The sequence below is a fragment of the Taeniopygia guttata genome, chromosome Z (genome assembly GCF_048771995.1).
Source record: "Taeniopygia guttata chromosome Z, bTaeGut7.mat, whole genome shotgun sequence".
Lineage (NCBI taxonomy): Eukaryota > Metazoa > Chordata > Aves > Passeriformes > Estrildidae > Taeniopygia > Taeniopygia guttata.
Window position 1 is genome coordinate 36,889,628 of NC_133063.1, and position 21,560 is coordinate 36,911,187.

At 37.5% G+C, this 21,560-nt stretch overlaps 1 protein-coding gene across 2 annotated transcripts in view; it reads left to right on the top strand.

Annotated features, from left to right (window-relative positions):
* Window positions 1-5,730: 5,730 nt before the first annotated feature.
* TEK (TEK receptor tyrosine kinase) overlaps window positions 5,731-21,560 on the top strand; it is a 39,418-nt gene continuing 23,588 nt past the window's right edge. For both annotated transcript variants that reach the window (XM_072922243.1, XM_072922244.1), the window contains exons 1-2: window positions 5,731-6,106; window positions 17,805-18,116. In XM_072922243.1, coding sequence (XP_072778344.1) covers window positions 6,055-6,106; window positions 17,805-18,116 — 364 coding nt within the window. In that variant the 5' untranslated portion in view covers window positions 5,731-6,054. The remainder of the gene's footprint in view (window positions 6,107-17,804; window positions 18,117-21,560) is intronic.

The window sequence follows — 21,560 nt, forward strand, 5'->3', positions numbered from 1 at the left end:
ACATGACAATACACCAGCCTCATTCCCCATATATAGAGGGATATCATCATATCTCCAAGAAAACTGTATTTTTGCTGCAAACAATAGTTAATCCTTTTGTTGCTCTTCCTGCTTCATCTTGCCTTCATTACTTTTCATGGTGATTTTAAAAAGCTAGTTTTTCTTTCAAAATAAGTTTATTTTTTAATTTCTCATAGTGAGCTTAGAAGACAAAAATGCAATATTCCTAAGAGCAATTCCAGACAGGCAGAACACTGAGAGCTCTTTCTGCTTAACAAGTTTAGTTAATGGCTCTTAGTGCTAGTATGTGCTGTTTTCATAATTGTAGGGACATGTTTCCAAAGTGAAGTGTTTGTAAATTCTTTTGGTACACTTCTATTTTCCTGCTGCAAGCATAAAGCAAAAATACAAGGTATAATGCAGGCCTTATGAAGATGTGCAAGCCGTTAGAATGTCTTAGGTTGAGGAGAATGAGATTAAAGGCTTACTTTGTAACTGTTCTTAAAGTATCTGCTTTGAGTGGGCTTGGTAATGTCTCCCATGGTGATAATGGGTGTGGTGGATGTAGCAATTGGAGTGAAAACTTCAGATTCTGAAAGTGGTCCTAAAATTGGAGCTGCTTTGGACACCTGCATGGTGTGAATAGCAGCTGAGCACCAAATTATACATGTCTTGTATGTGCAGAGCAAGGCTCTGAAATGCAGATCGATCATTCAGAAGGAACCTGGATTCCTCCCAAACAAAATAGTTGTCATCTTTTTATTTTTTAATAAAGAGGAAGGAAGCCTTTAAGCATTCACTGCTACAGAGATTATCTGAATTCAAATCCCAGCTTTGATCAATCATTTGTTGTGATTGACAGAATCCTGGAGCAGAGGAAGAAATGTTCTTGCCCTGACTTGTGCTAAACACTTAGAGGTCCTCCTTTAAGGAAGGAAGACTAGCTGGACAATATGCCAAATGTGTAAAATGGGAGGAAATACTCCACATTGAAAAAAAAAAAAAAAGAAAAAAAATTAAAAATATTTTTTCTTCTTGTAAAGCTAATTCTTTGAAAGCTACATTCATTTACAGTGACTGAACTTGATTCACTGAACACTGGTATCTTTGTACAGCCCCAAGATTTCTGCTGTGCAGAGAAGGATGAGTAATGTGCAAGACCTCTATCTCCAACATACAACTCAAGTTTGCCCACAAATACTTGGGATATAAGGGGTGCTCAGCACCTCTTACAATTAAGAAGAAAAAGAAAATAGTTACTATAGTAGAAATTATTGGTTGTATCAGTGACTTTAACTGTTATGCATGAGAGACAAAAATTCTAAATGAAACCTTCAGATTTTCAAGATTTCTGCAAGATTCCCAATCCCAAATTTGGAAGAAGAAGCAGGTGGACAGCAAATTTATCACTACGTTGTACTTGTTTAAAATCACCATTAAAAAGCACCATTGAATCATACTAACAGTGTGAAAATAAGTCAGTAGAAAATTGTAGGTCCTGCAAACAGGATATTAAGAATGAATTTTTGTAACCCTGATGGCTGAGAACACTACTGAGATCTAGTTGACATGACCCATTTCCTGGTCCTTGGAAACAATATTCCAATCTTCAAAGATCACATGCATTAAGAGGCTTAGGAAATAAATCTTTATTTCTCTAGATGGAAAAAAAAATATGAAATTTGCCCTGTGCATGCCCTTTTACTTTAAGCAGTAATAGTATTATTGCTGTGGCTCATTTGGGGAGATTTAATATTAGTATCTTAAAGATACTTGTATTTACTATTGTTGCCATTAAACATAGATACACAGACTCATTTGTACCTCAAAACATGCTGAAAAAATTATAGTGAAAGTAGTAGAGCAGAGAAGCAAATATTTTTGTCCTGCTGACAACAGCCAGGCCATTCTAAAATATACATGAAGCATTTTTCAGAGGAATACATGTGACTTGCAAAGTCAAAATTTTAGAGCACAGATGCTGGACAAATGGCCTAATGTCCTTCACAATGACTTTACTGATACAGAAGTTCTCGAGTACTCCTGTGCTCCTGTGTTTTTACATCAGCTGAGCTTTCCCTTTGAAAGAAACCTGAAATTCCCATCAGGTCCTGTGTTTAATTCCGTTCAGTAGATTCCCTTTCATTTCAGCATCACAAAGTCAGGAAAAAACCAGCTCCCTTCGGCCAAGGCTATTCTATATACTGCTCAGTACTATGCCATTTTCCAGGCTATGTTCTCTAAAAGAAACTTTTTTTAGAAAAGAAAACAAAAGTGCTGAGCAAAAAAAGTGGATGACAGCTATGTTTACAAACCTTAATTGCCTTCTAGGTATGCATATGTAGGAGAAGCAGTAGAAAAAGCATAAAGAAACTGCACCTCCTCAGAATGAGGCGCACAGCAAAAAACACCGTTACCTTTTCTACCTCACCTTAAAGTTTCTCAGCATTTCAATAGTACCATTCCTCCATACTGTCCTATCCAAGTTTGCATGGCATGTACTCCAGAAACCTTTGTCTCCCTCCATTTACCTATGCTACGGAAGTGATAGGGGCAGAGCTTATCCTGAGTTCATGCACCAGCAGCTGCACATGTCCTCTCCCTGGCATCTTGGCTGCTACCTCTCACTTCTTGGTGGTCCCAGATAGATGGCTTAGGGGCTAGAGACAGCCTCAGTAGCATAGGCCATGTTGCAGAGGAGTACATGATCTGTTTGAGAAATGAAGCTTAAACCCATCATTGGTGAACCTTTGCTTCACATTAGCTGATGAGTAATAATTCCTGAAGTTCCTTTACTAACACATATTGACATCACATCAAGGCCAAAGTAATGGCTTAGTTCCAAAAAATAGAATATAACCAGGCACTGCAAGAGGATATGTGATTTTTGCTAACACATCTAACTGACTAAAAGTGTAGTGGCATTGTTTCTTTTTCCTCTTCACATATTTCCATGTGGTACAGCATGTATGAATGGGTTGTCCTTGAGACAGCTATGCTACTTATCTAAGCAGGAAAGCCTGGTGTCAGGAGTTCAGGGCACTTGACATATCATAAAATTAGCCTTCAGCAAAGATAGTTATGAAAAGCCATGTTTAGTGCTAGGGTTATATTTACATGTTGGAAGACAATTTGTTTCCCTGCTGCAACTAATTTGAATTCATGCATGCTATTGTGTCGGGGGTTAAGATGTGAATATGCATATGTGAATATGTTTGAATCAGCAGTTGACAACCAAAAAACCCTGATGTTTTAGAGGGGAACTCTTTTGAAACTTTTTTAGTCTTTCCAAGTGCCCTTCAAAAAGATGAGAGTATGGTCTAAGGGAACAAAATACAGCTACTAACCTACCTGAGGATTAGCAAGGTTGCTCATTGTGCAGCCTGGTAGTCAACAGCCCCACATGGAATAAAAATTAGAGTAACTCAGTACCATATTTTATTTCTTCTACCATCCTTACTTTTAGCTCATTTTCTTTCACTGGCCATCTGGTTTTGTCAAAGGCTATTTGGAATTCTTCAGATCATTAATAGTGAGTGCAGGCTGAGATTTAGTATCCCCGTTGGCTAAGGACTGTTTCTTTGGTGGTGGGGATAGATAGTCACCAATCAGAGGGTGATCAGATCATACAGGTTTTAGTTCATGGGACAGAAAATTGATATGACCTACCTTAAAAAATTCTTACATTCTAGTCTCATGAAATATAATATGAAAATATGAAAGGTAGATCTAGCAGACATAATGTTGTGTGAAATTAAGTCAGAATATAGAAATCCTTTAAAATCTGCAGTAGAAAAAGTTTATCGTGTGATTAATTTTTACTTCAGAGGGAGGAGTATTTAAACTGTGGCACTTAAAAGCTTTCCAAATAGAAACAGACCTTAGTGGAGTACATTATTGTTTGCTGAATTATAGATGCTATTCTTTATTTTTTTGAAAACGAAATTTTGTAATGAAACAGACATCAAATACACAGTCCTGCTGATCCTGGTACCCTAAACAAATTCTGACTTGGGTTAGTATGTATCTCCTCTCTTCTGGCTTCAGCAGGCCTTTGCAACCTTCTTGAATTTGTGGAATGCTGCATATTCAGGCTGTCCACTCTGTCCTGGAGATAAATAACTACCTTGTCATCATGGCAGATGAAATGATCAGTTACAGAAGTTGTTTCTTCAAAAAAGAATGAACAGCTCACCTGGCCCATTTTTCATACTGCAAAATCAGTATCAGGAGCATTGCTCTGTATTTAGGTATATTTCAAATAGAGACATGACGCATTTCTCAGTGACCTCTTTACAGCAGGAAAGTGAGATTAAAGTGAAAACTCTAAAAGCCCCTCTAAATTTACAATAGCAATCTGAAGAACCACAGCCGTGACTGCAGTTGCTTAACTTCCCTCTCCTTCCTCCCTGCTCCCCATCCCTCAACAAATCAAAAGACATTAAAAAATAATCGAGGATTGGCCAACTTATAAACAGGTTAAATGAACAACAAAACAATTATCCACTAGATAGGAAGTAAGATAATACTTAGTATCTGCTAATACAGTAAGTATTCTGATATTGAAGGGATCACTACTTGCAGACTTATAAAAGCTAAGTTACAATTGGAAAGGGGTAATCACTGCTGCTTCACATCTAGGAGTAGAAAAAGAGTAGATATTCTCCAAAATCTAAAATGGACAAAATATATATGGGGGTTTTTTTAGTCTGAAACCAAACCATATAACTATCTTATATTCTGCCTCCTTTAAGCATCAAAAAGGAATTTTAGTGGTGTTTGTACCTCATACTGTGTTTTTGCACCCAAAGGGTATTTTCAGTATAAATCCCTTTGATTTGGCTTTCAGTTACATGGAAGGCCAGGAGGCACACACATAAGGAACTCTGGGCTGCTGCCTTCCCATTTGCTGTGGTTGTAACCCTTCTCTCAACATGGCAAAAGATCTTGGGTATGAAGGCCTTCCTCTGTGAAATCTATACTATAAGCAAAAGTTAAAAGGAAATTAAATCAAAGTAGGATAAACCCATATCCCCTTTCCAAAATTATGCTCAACTTTTTCTGTACTTCCATAAAAGTAATTTTGGCTGCTGGCATCTTGGCAGGACTAGAGAACGTCCACATGTTATATTACCATGGATCATGTTTAGTCAAGTGGTAAATATGATTGTTCTTTATTTTTAATTTGGTTTATATATTTGAGAGCTGCCTTTCCATTTATTTAAATTTTTTTTCTGCTTTTCTTTGTATTTTTAATTTGGGTTTTGTTTTAACTTCCAAGATCTCCCTGAGTGATATGAGCATTTTAATCCTGCTTAAGTCATAATAACTGTGTGAGATTTATTATTGCAACAAGTTTTCAGTCTGTTTCCAATTGTCAAATTTAAAGAAAAATTGTTTCCAATAAAACACATAAACTAAGGGAGTAGTTCGCTGGATTGTGGATGGCTTTGGTCTATACTGGATTCAGCTGGCGGTTTTGTTACTGTTTGCTTCATATTTTCATTATTGTGTGCAGAAATGCATTGCAGCCAGCACTTTACATGTGGATTAAATAAATAAGGGAAAACACAATAGCACCCTGAGAAGTTAGCAGACCTTGTCTTCAAGAAGGAGATATTTTCCACCTACTGTACCTAGGTGGAGGATGTTTTACTTGCACTCTCCTGCCTACTGGAGGGTGCCATCATTGTTCCTATTCTGCTGACTGTGAACAACAGCAGTCCCCTGCTTCTCCAGCAGCTCCAGATAATTGTTTTGATGTATTGCTGGATGGACAGGATTTGCACTGCCCTGCAGTCCTGCTGATACAAAAATTCCTTTAAGATCCTGCCTTTCCCATCCTAATCTACAAAGGAAACAGGAAAAAGGAACTTAAACTCCCTGTACTCAGACAGCAATGAGACTGTTCCAGCCTGCGCCAGTGCTCTGATTTCTTGCCTGTGACTTGTAACATCGTACCATACAGGACAAGAGTAACTGCTAAAGGTCTACCCTGGGGAAAGGATACTCCATGAGCGACTGCAGGAACTGTATGGATATACTTTGGAAAGCATGGACCCTCTAGCACACCTAGTTCTCTATGGATTCAGCCTGTTGATTTCAGGTAAACTTTGTCTTAAATAGCTGTAGTGGACCTGTCATGCCTTTCTTTGTTTTTCACACATTATGCACCTACCCTTTCTGTCTACCCTTCACTCCAGTGCTTACCTTAACTGATTTAAGTACTCATGTTTGTTTCAGTGAGTCCACTTCTCTGTGCAGATCTCTTACAGCAAGTGAGGGCAGGACTGGGGCCAAATAACTGGGGATGATTTAAATATATGTAGGATCCACTGCAGCAGCTTTTAACTATTGAAGTTATTTGTTGACACATTGCAGCAGGTTTTTTTTTCTGTCTAATGGTACAAATTTTTTCATGCAGCTGATAACTTTAAAACCATTGGTGTCTTTCCCTCAGATGTTCTAGAAATCTGTTCTAAATACAGATTAAATGTCAATTTCTTCTGTGACTGACTTTATGAATATGATATGAACACTTGGTATGTGTAGCTATTCCAGTATCTGATTTTAGACAAGATTCCACAAGTGGAATTTAGATGAAAGTCAGTGAACAAAAAAGGGAGAAAATACAAGATCAATTTAAAACATTTCAAATATAGTTATATAGTATTATCAGCATATGTCATTAGTTCAGCAAGTCAGAAGTTATCATAAGAGATATGTGTAGAAAGATAGAAAGGTCTAGAAAGGTATACAGAAATATTATACTAATTTAAATTTAGTTTACAGTAATTTCAGCATTAATGTTTGTGATACCTTGCTGAACCTATCACATGCAGAGCCCTGAGGAAGACTGTCCTCCTGCCAACAGATTCAGAATTACCCCACATTTGAGTATCACTTTTAGGATCCTCATTTTGATTTTCTAGTAAGTTTCTTCTGTAAAAATCAGTAAAAGAAAAATACAAGTCACATGATAACCTTAGACTTTTAACTCACCCTTGACCATTGTACTGAAATATATATAGGTTGTTCCAGTCCATCTCACAGTAAAAATGTAACATGCTGCAGAACTGCAAATTGTCCTGCAATGAAAACCAGAAAGTAGAAAGAAAAGGCAGAAGTACTCATTTCCATGCAACTTTCTTCACAATTGCTTTGCACAGATCTTCCTGATTAACATCATGCTAACAGAGGTTAACAATAAAATTGCGAGTTTGAGATATTACTTTTGGCATTAATTAAAGGGTAGAGGTTAATGCAGACTAAAAAAAATAAAATGTTTTAAATCTGTTGAAGTCATGTTTGGAAATATTCTTATCTAGCAATTGCTGTAATAGGCTGCATATTGTTATTACCAATTCCTCTTCTGTGGCTTCAGTTTCTTGGTTGTTTAGCTGCACATAGATTCAACCTATTTAGTCCTCAGATCACTTCCAGCTTTACCCTTTTTGGAAATATCAGGTGCTGTAAGCATTATGGATGGAGAAGAAAAGAAACTCCAGTTATTCCAACTTTTTTCCTTGTCCCTCCTGTCCCTCTGCATGGTGTCATATAGCTATTTGATACAGACAGCAATGACGTTCATTAAGTCACAAGTACAGGAGAAACAAGTAATTTGTAGAGATTAGTTATAAAAATGTGGAGAGCACAGACAGCCCATCACCAATGAGCTGCCAGTCACTGAATTTTCCACAGGGGCTGACCAGCGAGGTGTGGGCTGTAGTCACACCCATCTCAATACGTCTATCAGCTTTCCCGCTTTTGTTTGAGAATGATATCATGTTTCCTGGGGCGAGCAGTGGAAGACAATGTGAGCCTGCTTTTCTCTAGATACTGCAGGCAGAGTTCAGGAAAGCAGGAATGACATTCCCTGAGCAGGGGAGGGTCTACACTAAGCACAGACACTGAACTGGCTTAACCTTGTCCCTGATGATTGTGGGCTTCTCTGGGTGTGTTGCTGGGTAGGCACAAAATCCACTCCACACTTTTCCAAGGTGAAAACCACTGACTTGGTTCCATTAGGAGAAACGGCCTTTAATTTAATGGTTGGTTGGTTGGTTGGTTGGTTTGTTTGTTTGTTTGTTTGTTTTTTGTTGTTGTTTTTTAATTTTTAATAGCAGTACTCTATTAGCAGCTAGAGCTAATGATCCAGTTTGGAAGGTAGCATTCAAAGTATACACAAATGCTCGATTTTGCACTGTCTACATTCCATAGCAAACATTCAATTAAACTGACAAGGAGTTTAATTTAATCCTGCTGGGATTCTTCAAACTAGACTGAGTATCACTACTTTTTTTTTCTTTTGGTTGTTTATGTCCCTGACAGTTTAGACTAGCAAAATTATGCTGACATCTATCCTGAAGTATGGATTCAAATGCCAAGGTTGTAGATAGGTTCAGTCTGTTGAGCTCTCACCAAAGAAGAGCTGCAGATTTACTTATTCCTCTAAAGGGAAGGAATGAGTGTCACAACTTGCATTTTGCCTCAGAAATCTCTCTGGCATCCTCAGGTATCTTCAGATGTTCTAGAAATATGCTTGCAGTTTCTCACAGTGAGCTAACTGAGAAATGGTCAAGTGCATGCTTTATTTTATTTCTCCTTTATCTGTAAAGTATTGGTGAAAACCAGCAACAATTGCAATTAGCTTCAAGAACATTTCTTTGACTGTTTCTATCAGGAAACAAATATATAATCAAATGTCTCCATTCTCCAAGTCAGAATCTTCTGTGCTGCAATTTTGCTCTGCCAATAATCTTAGATCCAGTAGCTTTCTAAAAATATGGTATGTTTTTGCTGATTTAGCTGTTGGATCCATATATGGTAAAAAACTCAAAAGATTATAATAGCCTCTTGGAAAAAAAGTAACAGTGGAGCAAAACAGTAAAGTAGCATTTAATTGCTCTCTATCAGTCATGCTCATGTGTTCTGTGAATTTTCTTTGGGATCAGTAGGTGTTATGAAAAAAATCTAAATTATCTGTATTATGTGACTCATTTTCATATTTGTAGAGTTGAGCAGCTTTTAACATACATTACCAGATACACAAGCATCTTTATAATGCTGTAGGCTTTTCAAAATGACAAGTCAAAATATTTAGTTGGATTGGAAAATTCTAACAATTCTGCTTCAAGACTTCTATTTCTCTTTTCAAGTTTAACTTAACCAAAAGAAAACCTGTATTAACCAGTGGCTAATCCATGCCTGTTACAGTGAACAAGAATGTCATTCTTCCCACAATTAAAGGGATTAGGCCTCTGTGAGCATCTTCAAATAGGCTGTTGTCATATCAAAGTGGCAGCTGAACTTCAGTGTATCGTGTGGCTGAGTGTCAGAGTTTTGAACCTTCCATAAAGAAATGGAGAAAAACCACTTCTGACCTTATAATCTCAGGTATTCTATAACTATAACTGTGAGGTTTTAATATCAGGTATTTGTCACATGACCAGACATTACACTGATTACCTTTCTGACACCTAAAATATCCAACTAGCTATGTGACTTAGAGGAATTTTAAACAAATTCATATTTTGTTCCTGAAGTGTATTTGATTTGTGTGACACTGAAATTACATCTGCCTGCCATACTGTGCCTGCTTCACACCTACTGAAATGCAGAGTAGCTCTCAGGAAGCTGGTGTTTCCAAAAGTCATTTCAACAGCTGGGAGTGTTCAGGAGTGAAAAGACATTGCATCAGGACCAAAGGAATCAGTTCTGAAAGGGTGAAATGAAGCCACACTATATTTGTAAATGTTAACAGATGCTATTGTTTTAGATACAATTTTCATATATAGATTCATGAACACACATGTACTATGTGGTTTTTATACTTAGTCATGGGTATTAGACATACATGGGTAGATTAATTTATTGCTGAATTTTCATTTAAGGGAAAACTGAAGCTGTAATATTTTGCACAGATTGTCTGATATCCACATGACTTTTATCTGGAAGGCTTTACTGGAGAAGAGGGAGAATAGAAGTCATAGATACAACTGTCACTGAGCAGCTGTCTCTGGGGCAGGAGAGATGTAGTTGGTCTCATGTGCTCTCAATGAGAATTACCTGGGCTGGACTCTGTATCAGTCACATGCACAAGTATGCTTGGCCTATCCCCATCTCTTAAACCAACAAAAAACTCAGTTTAGCTCTCTTGGAAGACCAAGAAGTCATGGAGGTATGAAGGGTGTTGTGTAGGCACAGGAGCAATGAACCAAAAATGGATGCACCTACTACTTGTGTGAAACTGATTTAGTTCCATGACCAGATCCCTCTGTAAGATCTATCTAGGAGTGGAGGGATGAAAATATTAGAGAATCTGTAGCAAAGAACTACCCTCCAGATACAGACTCTATTCTTCGCTCAGTAGGTCATATTTAGGATGCTGTATCACTGTGGTTTCAGTGGAGGCACACAGCAAAGAATAACCCATGTCTAAAGTAGAGAATTTCCTATAAGGAGTTTTAAATGCTGATTGTTTATATTATACATTTGATAACTGTTTTCCAACTGTTAAACAAGGGTCATATCTCACATAAGTTGAAAAGCTATAAAAATACATTTTATAATTCATCACTTGGAACCATTAACCATTATGGTGTAAAGATATTAGGCGTTTGCTAAGTTCTGAAAGGATTTTTGAAGGATACGTTAACAAACGACATTCCTCTTTTCAGAAATCCAAACTTTTTACCTCAAGGGTGGTTTTTTTTTTTTTTTTGTGCTTTTAGGGTGACTAATGAAGCTGTTCAGTGAATTTCTCCTTTGAAGTATAACAAGTCTTCCTTGACAATGCAATTCCAACTGCACTTCTGATTGTGCTGATGATTTTCCCTTGTGTTATTTCCTGGCTGTTCATCGCAGACAAGCCACTAGTCAAGGGCTTTGGCTTCCTTAGTGACAAAATGTGCTTAGCACCAGAAATACCTCCAAGCTACTTTAGTCTGAAAAATCAGTAAGTGGCAATGTAAGAGTGCCTTTTTGTACAGGGAGGAGTGTGTTAGAATGTGTTCTTCCAGCAGCCAGTGCTCACAGACAGCCAACCTTATGCTACTTGTATGCACTAATTGTTGACCTGTGTTATTTTATCTACTCCAGCTTGGCACATTTGCAGTACAAATACAAGCTTCATAATGCAACTGACAAGGGCCAGCCTTGTTATGGATGTATTTATTTTGATGTGCACACACACTCTTGATATGATACCCATATTTTGCTGCCTGCAAATCCAACGAGATGCACCTGAACTAAAAGCCTGTCCCTTCTGGAGCTTTCCCACATTCTTCAGCCTCTTTCAACATTTTCGGCATTACCTGGCATACTGTCAGCTTGTGGTCAACCAGGCCTAAGGAGAAATCATGAAAAACCATGTTTTGTTTCTTTCTTGTGTTTTGGTTACTCACACACACACACACACACTCACACACACACACACACACACACACACACACACACACACACACACACACAAACATATTTCAGCACGGCTTGTTCCCTGGAAACCCCAACAAAACTGCAGCACTGTTTCTCTTCCGGCTTTTTATTCTAAAAAGATTGTTTTGACAGGCTGTGAAACAACAGACATGCAGAGAAAACAAGGCAGTGGCATTTCCTTCAGCTCCACCAGAGATACCCAAAGGCAGATGAGCAGATGCTGAGATAGGCAGCCCTCATAGCTTTGAAATGATTCTGTTTTTCACACACGTGCTCTAGTCTTCCCACTACTGCTAAGTAGCATAGACATAGCCTGTCAGTAATTTTTCATCTCTTACTAGTTTCACAATACCTTCCCCCCACAAATAGTGCCCTGTATCTAAGGGCAAGTGGTCTTGTTATTGGAGCAGTGAAGCATCCAACAGCTGCACAGTAACATCATGTAAAACAACAACATTCTTTACATAAACACCAAAAAGGGTTTTATTGGGAAACCTGGTTGTTAGCTTGTATAGCAGATATTTTCCAGGAGCATTTCTGTCTTCTTTTTACCCCTATTGTTCCAGTTCTATGGGACAGAATCTTACTCTCTTTGGACAATAATAACTTCAACCTTGTTTTCCTGTGGAAGAATGAGCTGTCAGAAGAGAATCTGACTCACTGGGAAAAATTACCTGAGCTGCTGCTATCTTTGCATTCCAGATAAAATTTCCAGGGCACTTAAAGATCACTGAGCCCATAAAATGAATACATGGTTTCAAAGCCCCCCAGATTATTTCCTTTTTTGAGAATTAACTGAAAATAATATATGTGTGAGATTCCAGATTCTGGTTTGGTCTATGTTTTACTCTTCCTATGAAAAATATGCCCAAACAGTTAATGTTTTGGAATATTTTCTGACTGGCTTTAATATTAAGTTAGGAGTATTTAATTTTTTTTCTTTTTGGAAAAGGAGACATGTTGATTTGTTCTCTATTTTATTTATTTCTTCATATTTAATTTGCATTATTTCCAGCCTGATTATCTTCCACATTGTCTAGTTAATTAATTTTTTAAAAATCATTGTTTATTCAGTACTTATCCAAGAATTAATAAAATGCTCTACTTCCTCAGCAAAATTGCTTGTATGGTTGCTTGTTTGTATTTCTAAATAGATTAATTTAATTATTTTAATCTGGTACATTGTTTTATAGCAAAAAAAAAGACTGGAGAGGGTACAGCTGAAGTTATAACTACAAAACAGGACATCATGAGAAATACTGAGGTTTAGGCTATTTAGCAAATTGGGTTTGTTCTAAATCAAAACCTTATTATTTCAAGCAAAAGGAGTGCTCATTGTTATATTTTAAGAAACTTGCAGGAAGAAGGATTGATGACTTAAAAGTTTGGGACATATGTTTTCACCAGTCTCTAAATTATTTTTAAATCCTGCAGTGAGTGTCATATCCAACTGACTGTTTCACTTTCAGCATAACACCAAAATTAAGCACAGATTCTAATTTTTTGGCACCGATATAGTATCTGTATGTTTTATATTCCTGTTTCCAGATGTATAATAGTAGGAATAATTTGTGTTCCAAGCAATAATAGTAAAAGAAAAAAAAAAAAAAAGAACTACATAAGTATTACATATTAGATCAATTCTCTGCTTCACTTGGTGAAAATGGAGTGAAATTTACTGGAATTTTCTCCCCTTTCATCTTCTCTTAAATAATTAGTACTTTAAAAGTATTAATATTTCTGCTCACCTTTTACAACACATCTTCACCTTGATCTGTTAGACTCCAAATGCCAGGAGGAAGACCTCTTCCTTACAGTAATTTCAAGCCATCAGTAATAAAGCTCTACAAATATAAGGAAATAAATATATCTTTAGGTGTGTAATGTCTAAACAACTTCTTTGCTTCCACTGTGAATCATTAGTAACAACTAAAGTCTTCCTCAGATCTTTGAATTTTTAATACCCCTTCCAAATAAGACCTGTGTCCATATTATATGCACTTTGAAGGACAGTGAGCTGTGGTTACCCTGTGTTGGAGCTGACAACTCCACCTGCTTGCTGTGGAAGAGGAGCATAAGCCATTGTGTTGAACATTTTTTCCAAATAACAGACAACTTTGCAAAGGCCTTACAGTAGATGCCTAGAATTTTCCCATGTTTTCCTGGAGACAAGACAAGGGTTAATAGTGGAAATCTGGAAGTATATGGGCAGGGAGTGTCAGAGGAAAGGACAAATCAACATTTTTCTCCTAAGAGTTGCTGTGTGTACTTATCTATGACATTAAACTATCTCAGCTCAAGATTGCCACATTTACTCATGAACCCTAGTATCTAGCACCAGTAATGATCTAGACCTATGATATTTTAATCTTTATCAGAGACTTGCTTGCTCTTTGAATAAACCTGTGTCTGGGATGTGTTCTAGGGAATTTCTGAGAACTGTTTCTTTCAGCTGGTCCTAGCCAAGATTTTGGTGCAATGCAGCACAGAAAATATGATGCCTGTGTCTGTATGAATGACATTTTGGTAGAGAATAAGAACACAGGGACTACAGACACAGCATGGCAAATCTCTCTGTTTAGCACAATTTCCCCAGGTGAATATCATAAAATCATAAAATAATTTGAGTTGGAAGGGACCTTTTTAAGGTCATCTAGTTCCAATGTCACTCCTATGGACAGAGACACCTTTGTTCAGACCAGGCTGCTCCATCCAGCCTGGCCTTGAACACTTCCAGGGATGAGGCATCCACAGCTTCACTGGGGAACCTGTTTTAAAGGCTCACCTCTCTCATTATGAAAAAGTCCTTCCTTATATCTAATCTAAATTGACAGTCCTGTTGTTTCAAACTTTTTACCCTTATTCTATCACTACATGCTCTTGACTCCAACTTTCTTGTAGTCCCTTTAGGAACTCAAATGTGCTATAAAGTGTCCCTGGAGTCATCTCTTCCGCATGCTGAACAATCCCAGTTCTCACAGCCTTTCCTCATAGGAGAGGTAATTCAGAACTCTATTGTCTACATAGCCTCTTATGGACCTGTTTCTACAGGTCCATGTCCTTCTTGCGATGAGACCCCAGAGCTGGATGCAGGGTTCCAAGTGGGCTCTCACTAGAGCAGAGGAGCAGACCTCCTTCCCCTGCCCTACAGACTGAACTGCTTTGGATGCAGCACAGGATACAATTAGCTTTCTGGGCTGCAGGAATCCGTACTGGAAAAGCTGTGAAAGATACAGCTGAGTATCACCCAGCAAGACAGAGAACAATTCTGTAATTTGGAGAGGGCTAAGAGGAACTGCAAGTGTTTCCCTCCATTTATTTTGCTGTCTGGGCTATAGTCAGTGTGCTGTTATTTAAACCTCTTCAGAGGGTACCATTTTCACTGTGCTGGAAAGACTCAAAGCACTGCATCACAGCGAGTGGTGTGTCATAAATACTTGGCAATGGGTCTTCCTTGCATGGTATTTCCCATTTACAGCATTAGCCTTCTGCAAGCGCTTTGTCTTCTCAAAATCTATTTGCACACACAGCAAATTGCCTTCCTGATAAGGTATGTTCTTCAAGGACTGGGGCAGGAGTGGAAGGACTTTTTCAAGGCAGAACAGAGGATTGTCCCTGCTGCTGAGATTGGCCACTTCCTGTGTTTTTCTCAGAGCTAAATTCTGTTGCCTTATTTGGTTCTTACATACTCAAAACCTTCATTAACATCTAGGAATGATTTACCTAAGTTTTGTCAGACTAGGTAAGTTCCTTTCTAGCAATAACAGGTGGTTTACTTGAAATTGCATTATCATAAAGAGATTCTGTATGAATCCCCACCCAGTGGAGTCAAAGAAAACATTACTATTACCACCAAGGCCTTATATTGCTAAAATGCCTTTTTTTTTTTTTTTCAAATTCTATATGAAGCATAGCTTTTCTTAGTGGAAAACTTCCACTAATTTAATTTCTACTTGCAATATATTCCAGCTGTGAAACCTTAGCTGCAAATGTTTGATACATAATTCCATACTTATGCATAGATATAAATTCCTTTTAGGGCCAGAAAATTCTTTTATGTTTCTCTGGGAAGAAACTCCATCTGTGTTCCATCTGCCTCATTGAGGAGTCTGGGCTTCCCTGCAGTGTTTAATATGACAAAAAAGCACCTATCTTTAGACAATGAATCAGAACAATATCCATCCCCTGGTGGCTAGATTTTGATTCAGCCAGAATATTCTCAAGTTTAAAAAAGCAATATGCCTTCTTGTTCTACACCTTTATTGCATGAATTTACTACAAGGAAAAAATATGCAGCAAATACCCTGAATCTGGTAGAAAGTTGCTTTGCATATCGATCAAAGGCAGCATGAAAGCTGATCCTCAAAATTCAGGCTTCTCCTACTGCTTTTTCTCAGAGTATTAAAAGGTTGAGATGCAGGGGAAGAAAGAGGTGTTATTTTCACCTTTCAATCTTTGGTGGAAGTCAGAGGAATGGAGAAATGCTAGGGAAAATGGAACTGGAGCCCTGGATGACCAGCTGTCCTCTGAAGGACATCAGCCCTTGGGCCCACACCTTTGTATTGGAAAGGCAGTTCTAGTTCTGTGCCCTGTGGCTGCCAGGCAGAAAAAACGATTTCATTTCTACTCTCTAGCAGCGGGCCTGACCTAAATGCAGACATGTCAAGCCACAGAATTTGTATCCAGATTTGATTCTGAGGTTCACAAAAATTTGCAGAAGCCAGGATATCGCAGTTTGTGATTTTAAGAATATCTCTACCTAGCAGGTGATCCTTGCTGCTATAAACTGATGCTGCTCTCAGTGTTGGTGATTGTTGCGCTATATTAGCCTTTGGCTGATGCATCAGATCCATGGTAAAAGCACAAATATTCCTCATATAAAACTGAGAGCGTTGAGACAAATGCCCCATAAAAATGAATGTGTGAATTGGCCTCTTTTCTATCACATATCTCTTTAACTTTGTTCAGCAGGATGGACTCACTTTACTGACCTGAACGTTTATGCAATATTTACTTTAATGTTCGTTGCAACGTTTCCAGAAGGTTTCATTTCTCTATAATGCAACTGATAATTATCTGGGCTGGCACACGAAAGGGTGGGGGCTGCGGAAGACTGGTTGGGTGTGGTGAGTGTCAATATGCTGTCAAGATACTTCAGTCCCCAGAGTGGTTGCTTGCATTGAAAGCAGAGGAGGACCTCCTCCCTTGGCCCAGAGCACTGTAGAGACACACGCAAAGACTGCAGTCAGCACTATGACCTTCTTTTAACCTTCCTTATCTAAGACTATACACCTTCCTTCCCATCAGAGAACATTTGGAAGCTGACCGGCATGAAATGTTAGGTCTATGTAAATACAAAATATCCTTGTATCCAAATCAGGAATATAGATGAGCTGAATAAAAGAAATCAATTATTCTTCCTGTTTCAGCTGGAAAAAATGTTAGTGTTTCCCTTCTCCTTACCCTGAACTTAAAAATTAAGGGAAACATCTATTACTGGCCAATTGTTCATTATAGGAGAGCTGAATTTCCCTCCAACTATGCACATTTGAACAGCTAAAACTGTGGCACTCTGCTAGAGGATATTCTAATTAGGCTTGTATCTCTCATTTTCAATGAAACTTTCACCTCTATGTGTTTCAGGCAATCCTATTGATCAAAAGAAGAAATTTTGAGTGATTTAAACCTGACCTTACTCAACTAGCGGTCCCAACTTGCTTTTTGTTTTTACATAAGTTGCTTTGTGCCATGGGTATTGCCAGGGTCTGTTAAGGCTTCAAATATTTGATGTGATTGACTATGAAATCATGAGTCCAAATTCATAAAGCAGCTGCAAAAAAATATCCCAAGTGTTCAAAATACTACCATCTCCTATCACTGAAAGCCATAACTGCTTTGCATCAATTCATATGTACTAAATCCATGTGAAGTAGATTGAGGAAACACTACTAAACTGAAAACCTTATCATCCACCAATTCTATTACCAGAAAAGCATCATACTTGAGGCATTTATGTGCATGTCTATCTTATCTTATGCACTATACAGTTATATACATTTATCTGCTTTGGCAACTTATGGTTTTCCTTGGGCTTCTACAACAGCTTTTGAAAGAAATTCAACACGTTTGTAAGACATACTGCCTGTTCTAAGAAGAGCAAATTCCATCTGTTTGTGTCATAATAAATCCTAAAGTCATTGTGGCAGAATAATTTATTTGTGTTCATCCAATTTTGCACAAACGCTGTGCACAACACCAGCCAGAGAAACCCTGAGCACTGGGTGACACCAGCTTACCTGGTGATTTGATCAGCCACATCAAATTCTACAGTAAAATTTTTTTCATTTGATTTTTTTTTTTTTTTTTAGGTAAAGTAGAAGCAGCATTGGACCTCATACTGATCAATTCCTTTCCTCTGGTGGGCAACTCTGAGACATCACTTATATGTGTCACATCCAAATGGCATTCCCGTGAGTCTATCACCATAGGCCGGGACCAGGAGGGTGTGGCAAACCAGCATCGAGAACCACTGGAAGTTAATGAAGATTCCAAAAGAGCAGCAGCCAAAACAGTGGTGTGGAAGAGGGAACAGGCCAGTGAAACTATTGGAGCATATTACTGTGAAGGGAAACTCAAGGATGAGGTGACAAGGATACATACCATGAAGATGCCACTGGGAGGTACAGTATAGTTGTCAGATCTGAATTTGCCATGTCACTGCTTGCAGACTGGCAGCTACCCTTGGTTGACATAAGTGAGCACAAACATGGCCCCAGACCAGTCAAGGCAGTCCTGAGTCAATAAAAATAGACTTGCTTCAAGACCTTTTTTTTTTTTTTCTACAGTGCAGAGAAACTGGTTGGTATTAGGTGCTAGTCATTCCATTGTGGAAGTTAGTTAGACATCTGTAAGTATTCTGCCTGCACCTGACTACTGCCAGGAACACAAAGTCAGCAATTAAAATGGCCTCACTGACCCCATGAAATAACATACGTAGCAACTCCTGCACTGGGCTTCTTGCATGCCAGACACTTGATTTCAAACAGGATTCCACTTTAAAAGTTTGACAGGTCTGACCACTATTCTGTCTTTCTTAAGTAAATGGGCAACCTGAGCCCAGAAAAGGATTGCCTTGCCTAAGGTTATTTCACTATTCATTTGATTTTGGTTTTAGTCTATGCACAGTAGTAAAAGCAAATGTGCAGGGATATACTGGGACAAGAAGGTGAGATTTCTAAGGTCCATTAAATTGCATTTCTGTATGTTCAAAATTTCTCTTTTTTCTGGAAATCATTAGACTTCTGGGACAAGTTTCAAAGAAGAGATAACCATAAACTACTGAAAGGCACAAGAATTTTTGAGTAATTTTCTGCAGCAAATCACATTGTTAAAATGGATAATTTAAAATAGATTTTACTATTTACTGTACTGCTAATGCTTTGTGCCATGGCAACTCTGTAAGGGCACTTGACAACTTTAATTTTACTTTATAAGATTTTAGTAAGAGCAATTTTTGTTGTTGATATCTCCTGAAATTAAATAACAAATTTATAAAAGGAGATTTTTTTAATTCATTAGAGATGCAGCTAGTGTCTATTATCATTGCTATGAACATAGATAGGTTGGAAGCAAACTGAGTAGGACAAGTACATTTTTCCCTGGCTTGTTTTCTCTGACCAAAAGTGGTCTTTGGAGGCTTGAATTGGTCACCAAGAAAGATCTGCAGATGCAGACTGACAACTCCATTGTTTCAAAGGAGGCTGCAGTGAGGAGGAGATAAGGTAATAGTCCATAGAATGTCAATGTGGCCCTGCCTGTGGCAGTCTGCCAGCAAGCTGAGCACATTTCTAGCTGTTCTGTTGTAGAGCAATGTGCATGGGTGCAGGAATGTCTTCTGAATCAATTAGTTCTTTCCACTTGGTATCTGTGGGCCTAGGACCAGAGAATTTCAAGTAATAAAGTTTTGAAGTCTTCTTATGTGACAGACATTGTTCTAAACTGAAGTAGCATTCACAACAGCAATTGGTAGATTTCTTTGATTAATTTTTAGGTTTGAATCCCTTTCTCAGATTTTCTCTGCAAAAATTTTTACTAAGAAAATTCAAACTAGCAAGTTCTCAGTGAAAGCATATAATCTAATCAGAATAGATGGGTGAGAGAGAGGTACATCAGAAATTCCCATAGCTGTTAAAGTGCACAGAAAGTGGGGAAAGGTTAAGGAAAGATTTTGGAGTTTGGCAAAGCATGTGTATCTGGAAAACAGACCTTTTTCCACTTCACTGTTGTTGTCTTTATAATTTTTAAAGGCAGAATATGTTTTTCAACAGAAAAAATTGAATTGAAATGTGCAGTTTCCATTGGTGACATCAATGTCAAAGGAAAAAGCAGCACTTCTGGAAAGCCAGCCACTGTTTTGCATCCTCCTGGCAAGAAGCTGGTGAAACATTCACCAAGCATTAGTCATTTTGGTAGCCCTACTGACTTAGTGGGAACTGCCATCTCCCTGATTATATACCTATTATCAAATATGTACATACAGTGAAAATTTTTTCTGTGTAATATGGAGAGATATGACTTATTTTACCATCTGCTATTCTGAGATTAAGTCCATTCTCCTGAATTCTTTATACTGAAACATTATAGTTACATGTGTAATATTCATACATGCAATGAGAGGGAACAGTTTCTGCTTTATCTTCTTATGGGGAGTGATCCTTATTCTGTATAAGTACACATCTCTAGAATAAAACACCACAGAGTGTTCTCCTGCTAGTCAAATACAATTTACTCAATTTCTCTACACAATAAATGTTTATTTTCATATATGTGATTGAGTTTTCCCCCCAGAAACTCAACCATAGAGATGTCAAAGGAACAATAATGGAAATACTAGCAGTAGAGCATTATGGCACTTGTCCTGCAGCTCAGTTCGTTATGTCTCTATAAGGAATTGCCACACTTGAGATGTGAAATCATGTAATACAAGTCACAATCTAAAAATATGTTGGAGCTGAGCCCAAAAGGGAGTGTACATTCCTTTCTATTGCAACAGTACTCTGTTGAAAAGCTTGAAATGCAAAGAAGAGTGATGGGAATACAAAAGTTTAATATCTTGTTAAAACAATTAGCATTGTCTCACTAAATTTGGTCCAAAAAGCACTGCAACTAAACCCCTTATGATCATTTGTAGCTAACAATTAATTTTTGGAAAAGCTGTTGAATTGTTTTTTTTCTTAAATAGATAATGATTTTTCACTATGCATTTGTTACTAATAAATAACTTCTGACTTGAGAGCTGACAGTAAGTTGGAATTGCTTTCAGTTTTTGTTTCCTGTTTCTAACGAAAATTTAGCTCATTATTCTATATTAGAAATTTCTGTTTATCTAAGATGTATGTGTAGATCCAGTGTTTAGGTAAAATGACAAATGCATGTACTTAATGTAAAGCAGGGAGACTCCTGCTGAAATGAATTGTATATAACTTACAAAAGAATAAAAATGTGTGGCAGAGTCTCCAAGCATAACCACTAGAACTCCACAGGGGATGGAAATTCCATTCTGCAAAGAATTGTCTATTTTCAATAGTTGTCTTGTTTCCAAATATAACTAAAACATTTAAATGTCAAAATTTTCAAGGAAATTATATTCTAAGAGAGAAGTTGGCTTGCTCAGATTTTCTTTCTCTAATTTTACATCATGTGATGCAAACATTTTGATTTTAACTTAAAATTCTATCTTGTAATGAAAATATCAAAATGTTCTTTCTTTTATTGCAAGAATATAATCCTTTTTACTACCTCAGATTTTGCAAAATTGTGTTGTGGATATACTGACAGAATATCATACATACTTTGATACAGCATCTGTCTGCTCAATTTTTACAGCTCTGTTGCATATAAAATATGACAGAAAGATATTTCATATTTTTTTCTATGCTTTCTGATCCTATCTCTTTCCCACCATTTTTTAGCCAGCCACAAGATCCAAATTCTTCTTCTCCAACTGATGGTATGAACCAAAGAATATTTTATTAACAGTTTTGTAAAAATGAACCAAGAAAGGAGTCATGATTCTACATAAAGGGCAATTTTTTATTAATAAGTTGTATAACAGTTTATATTAA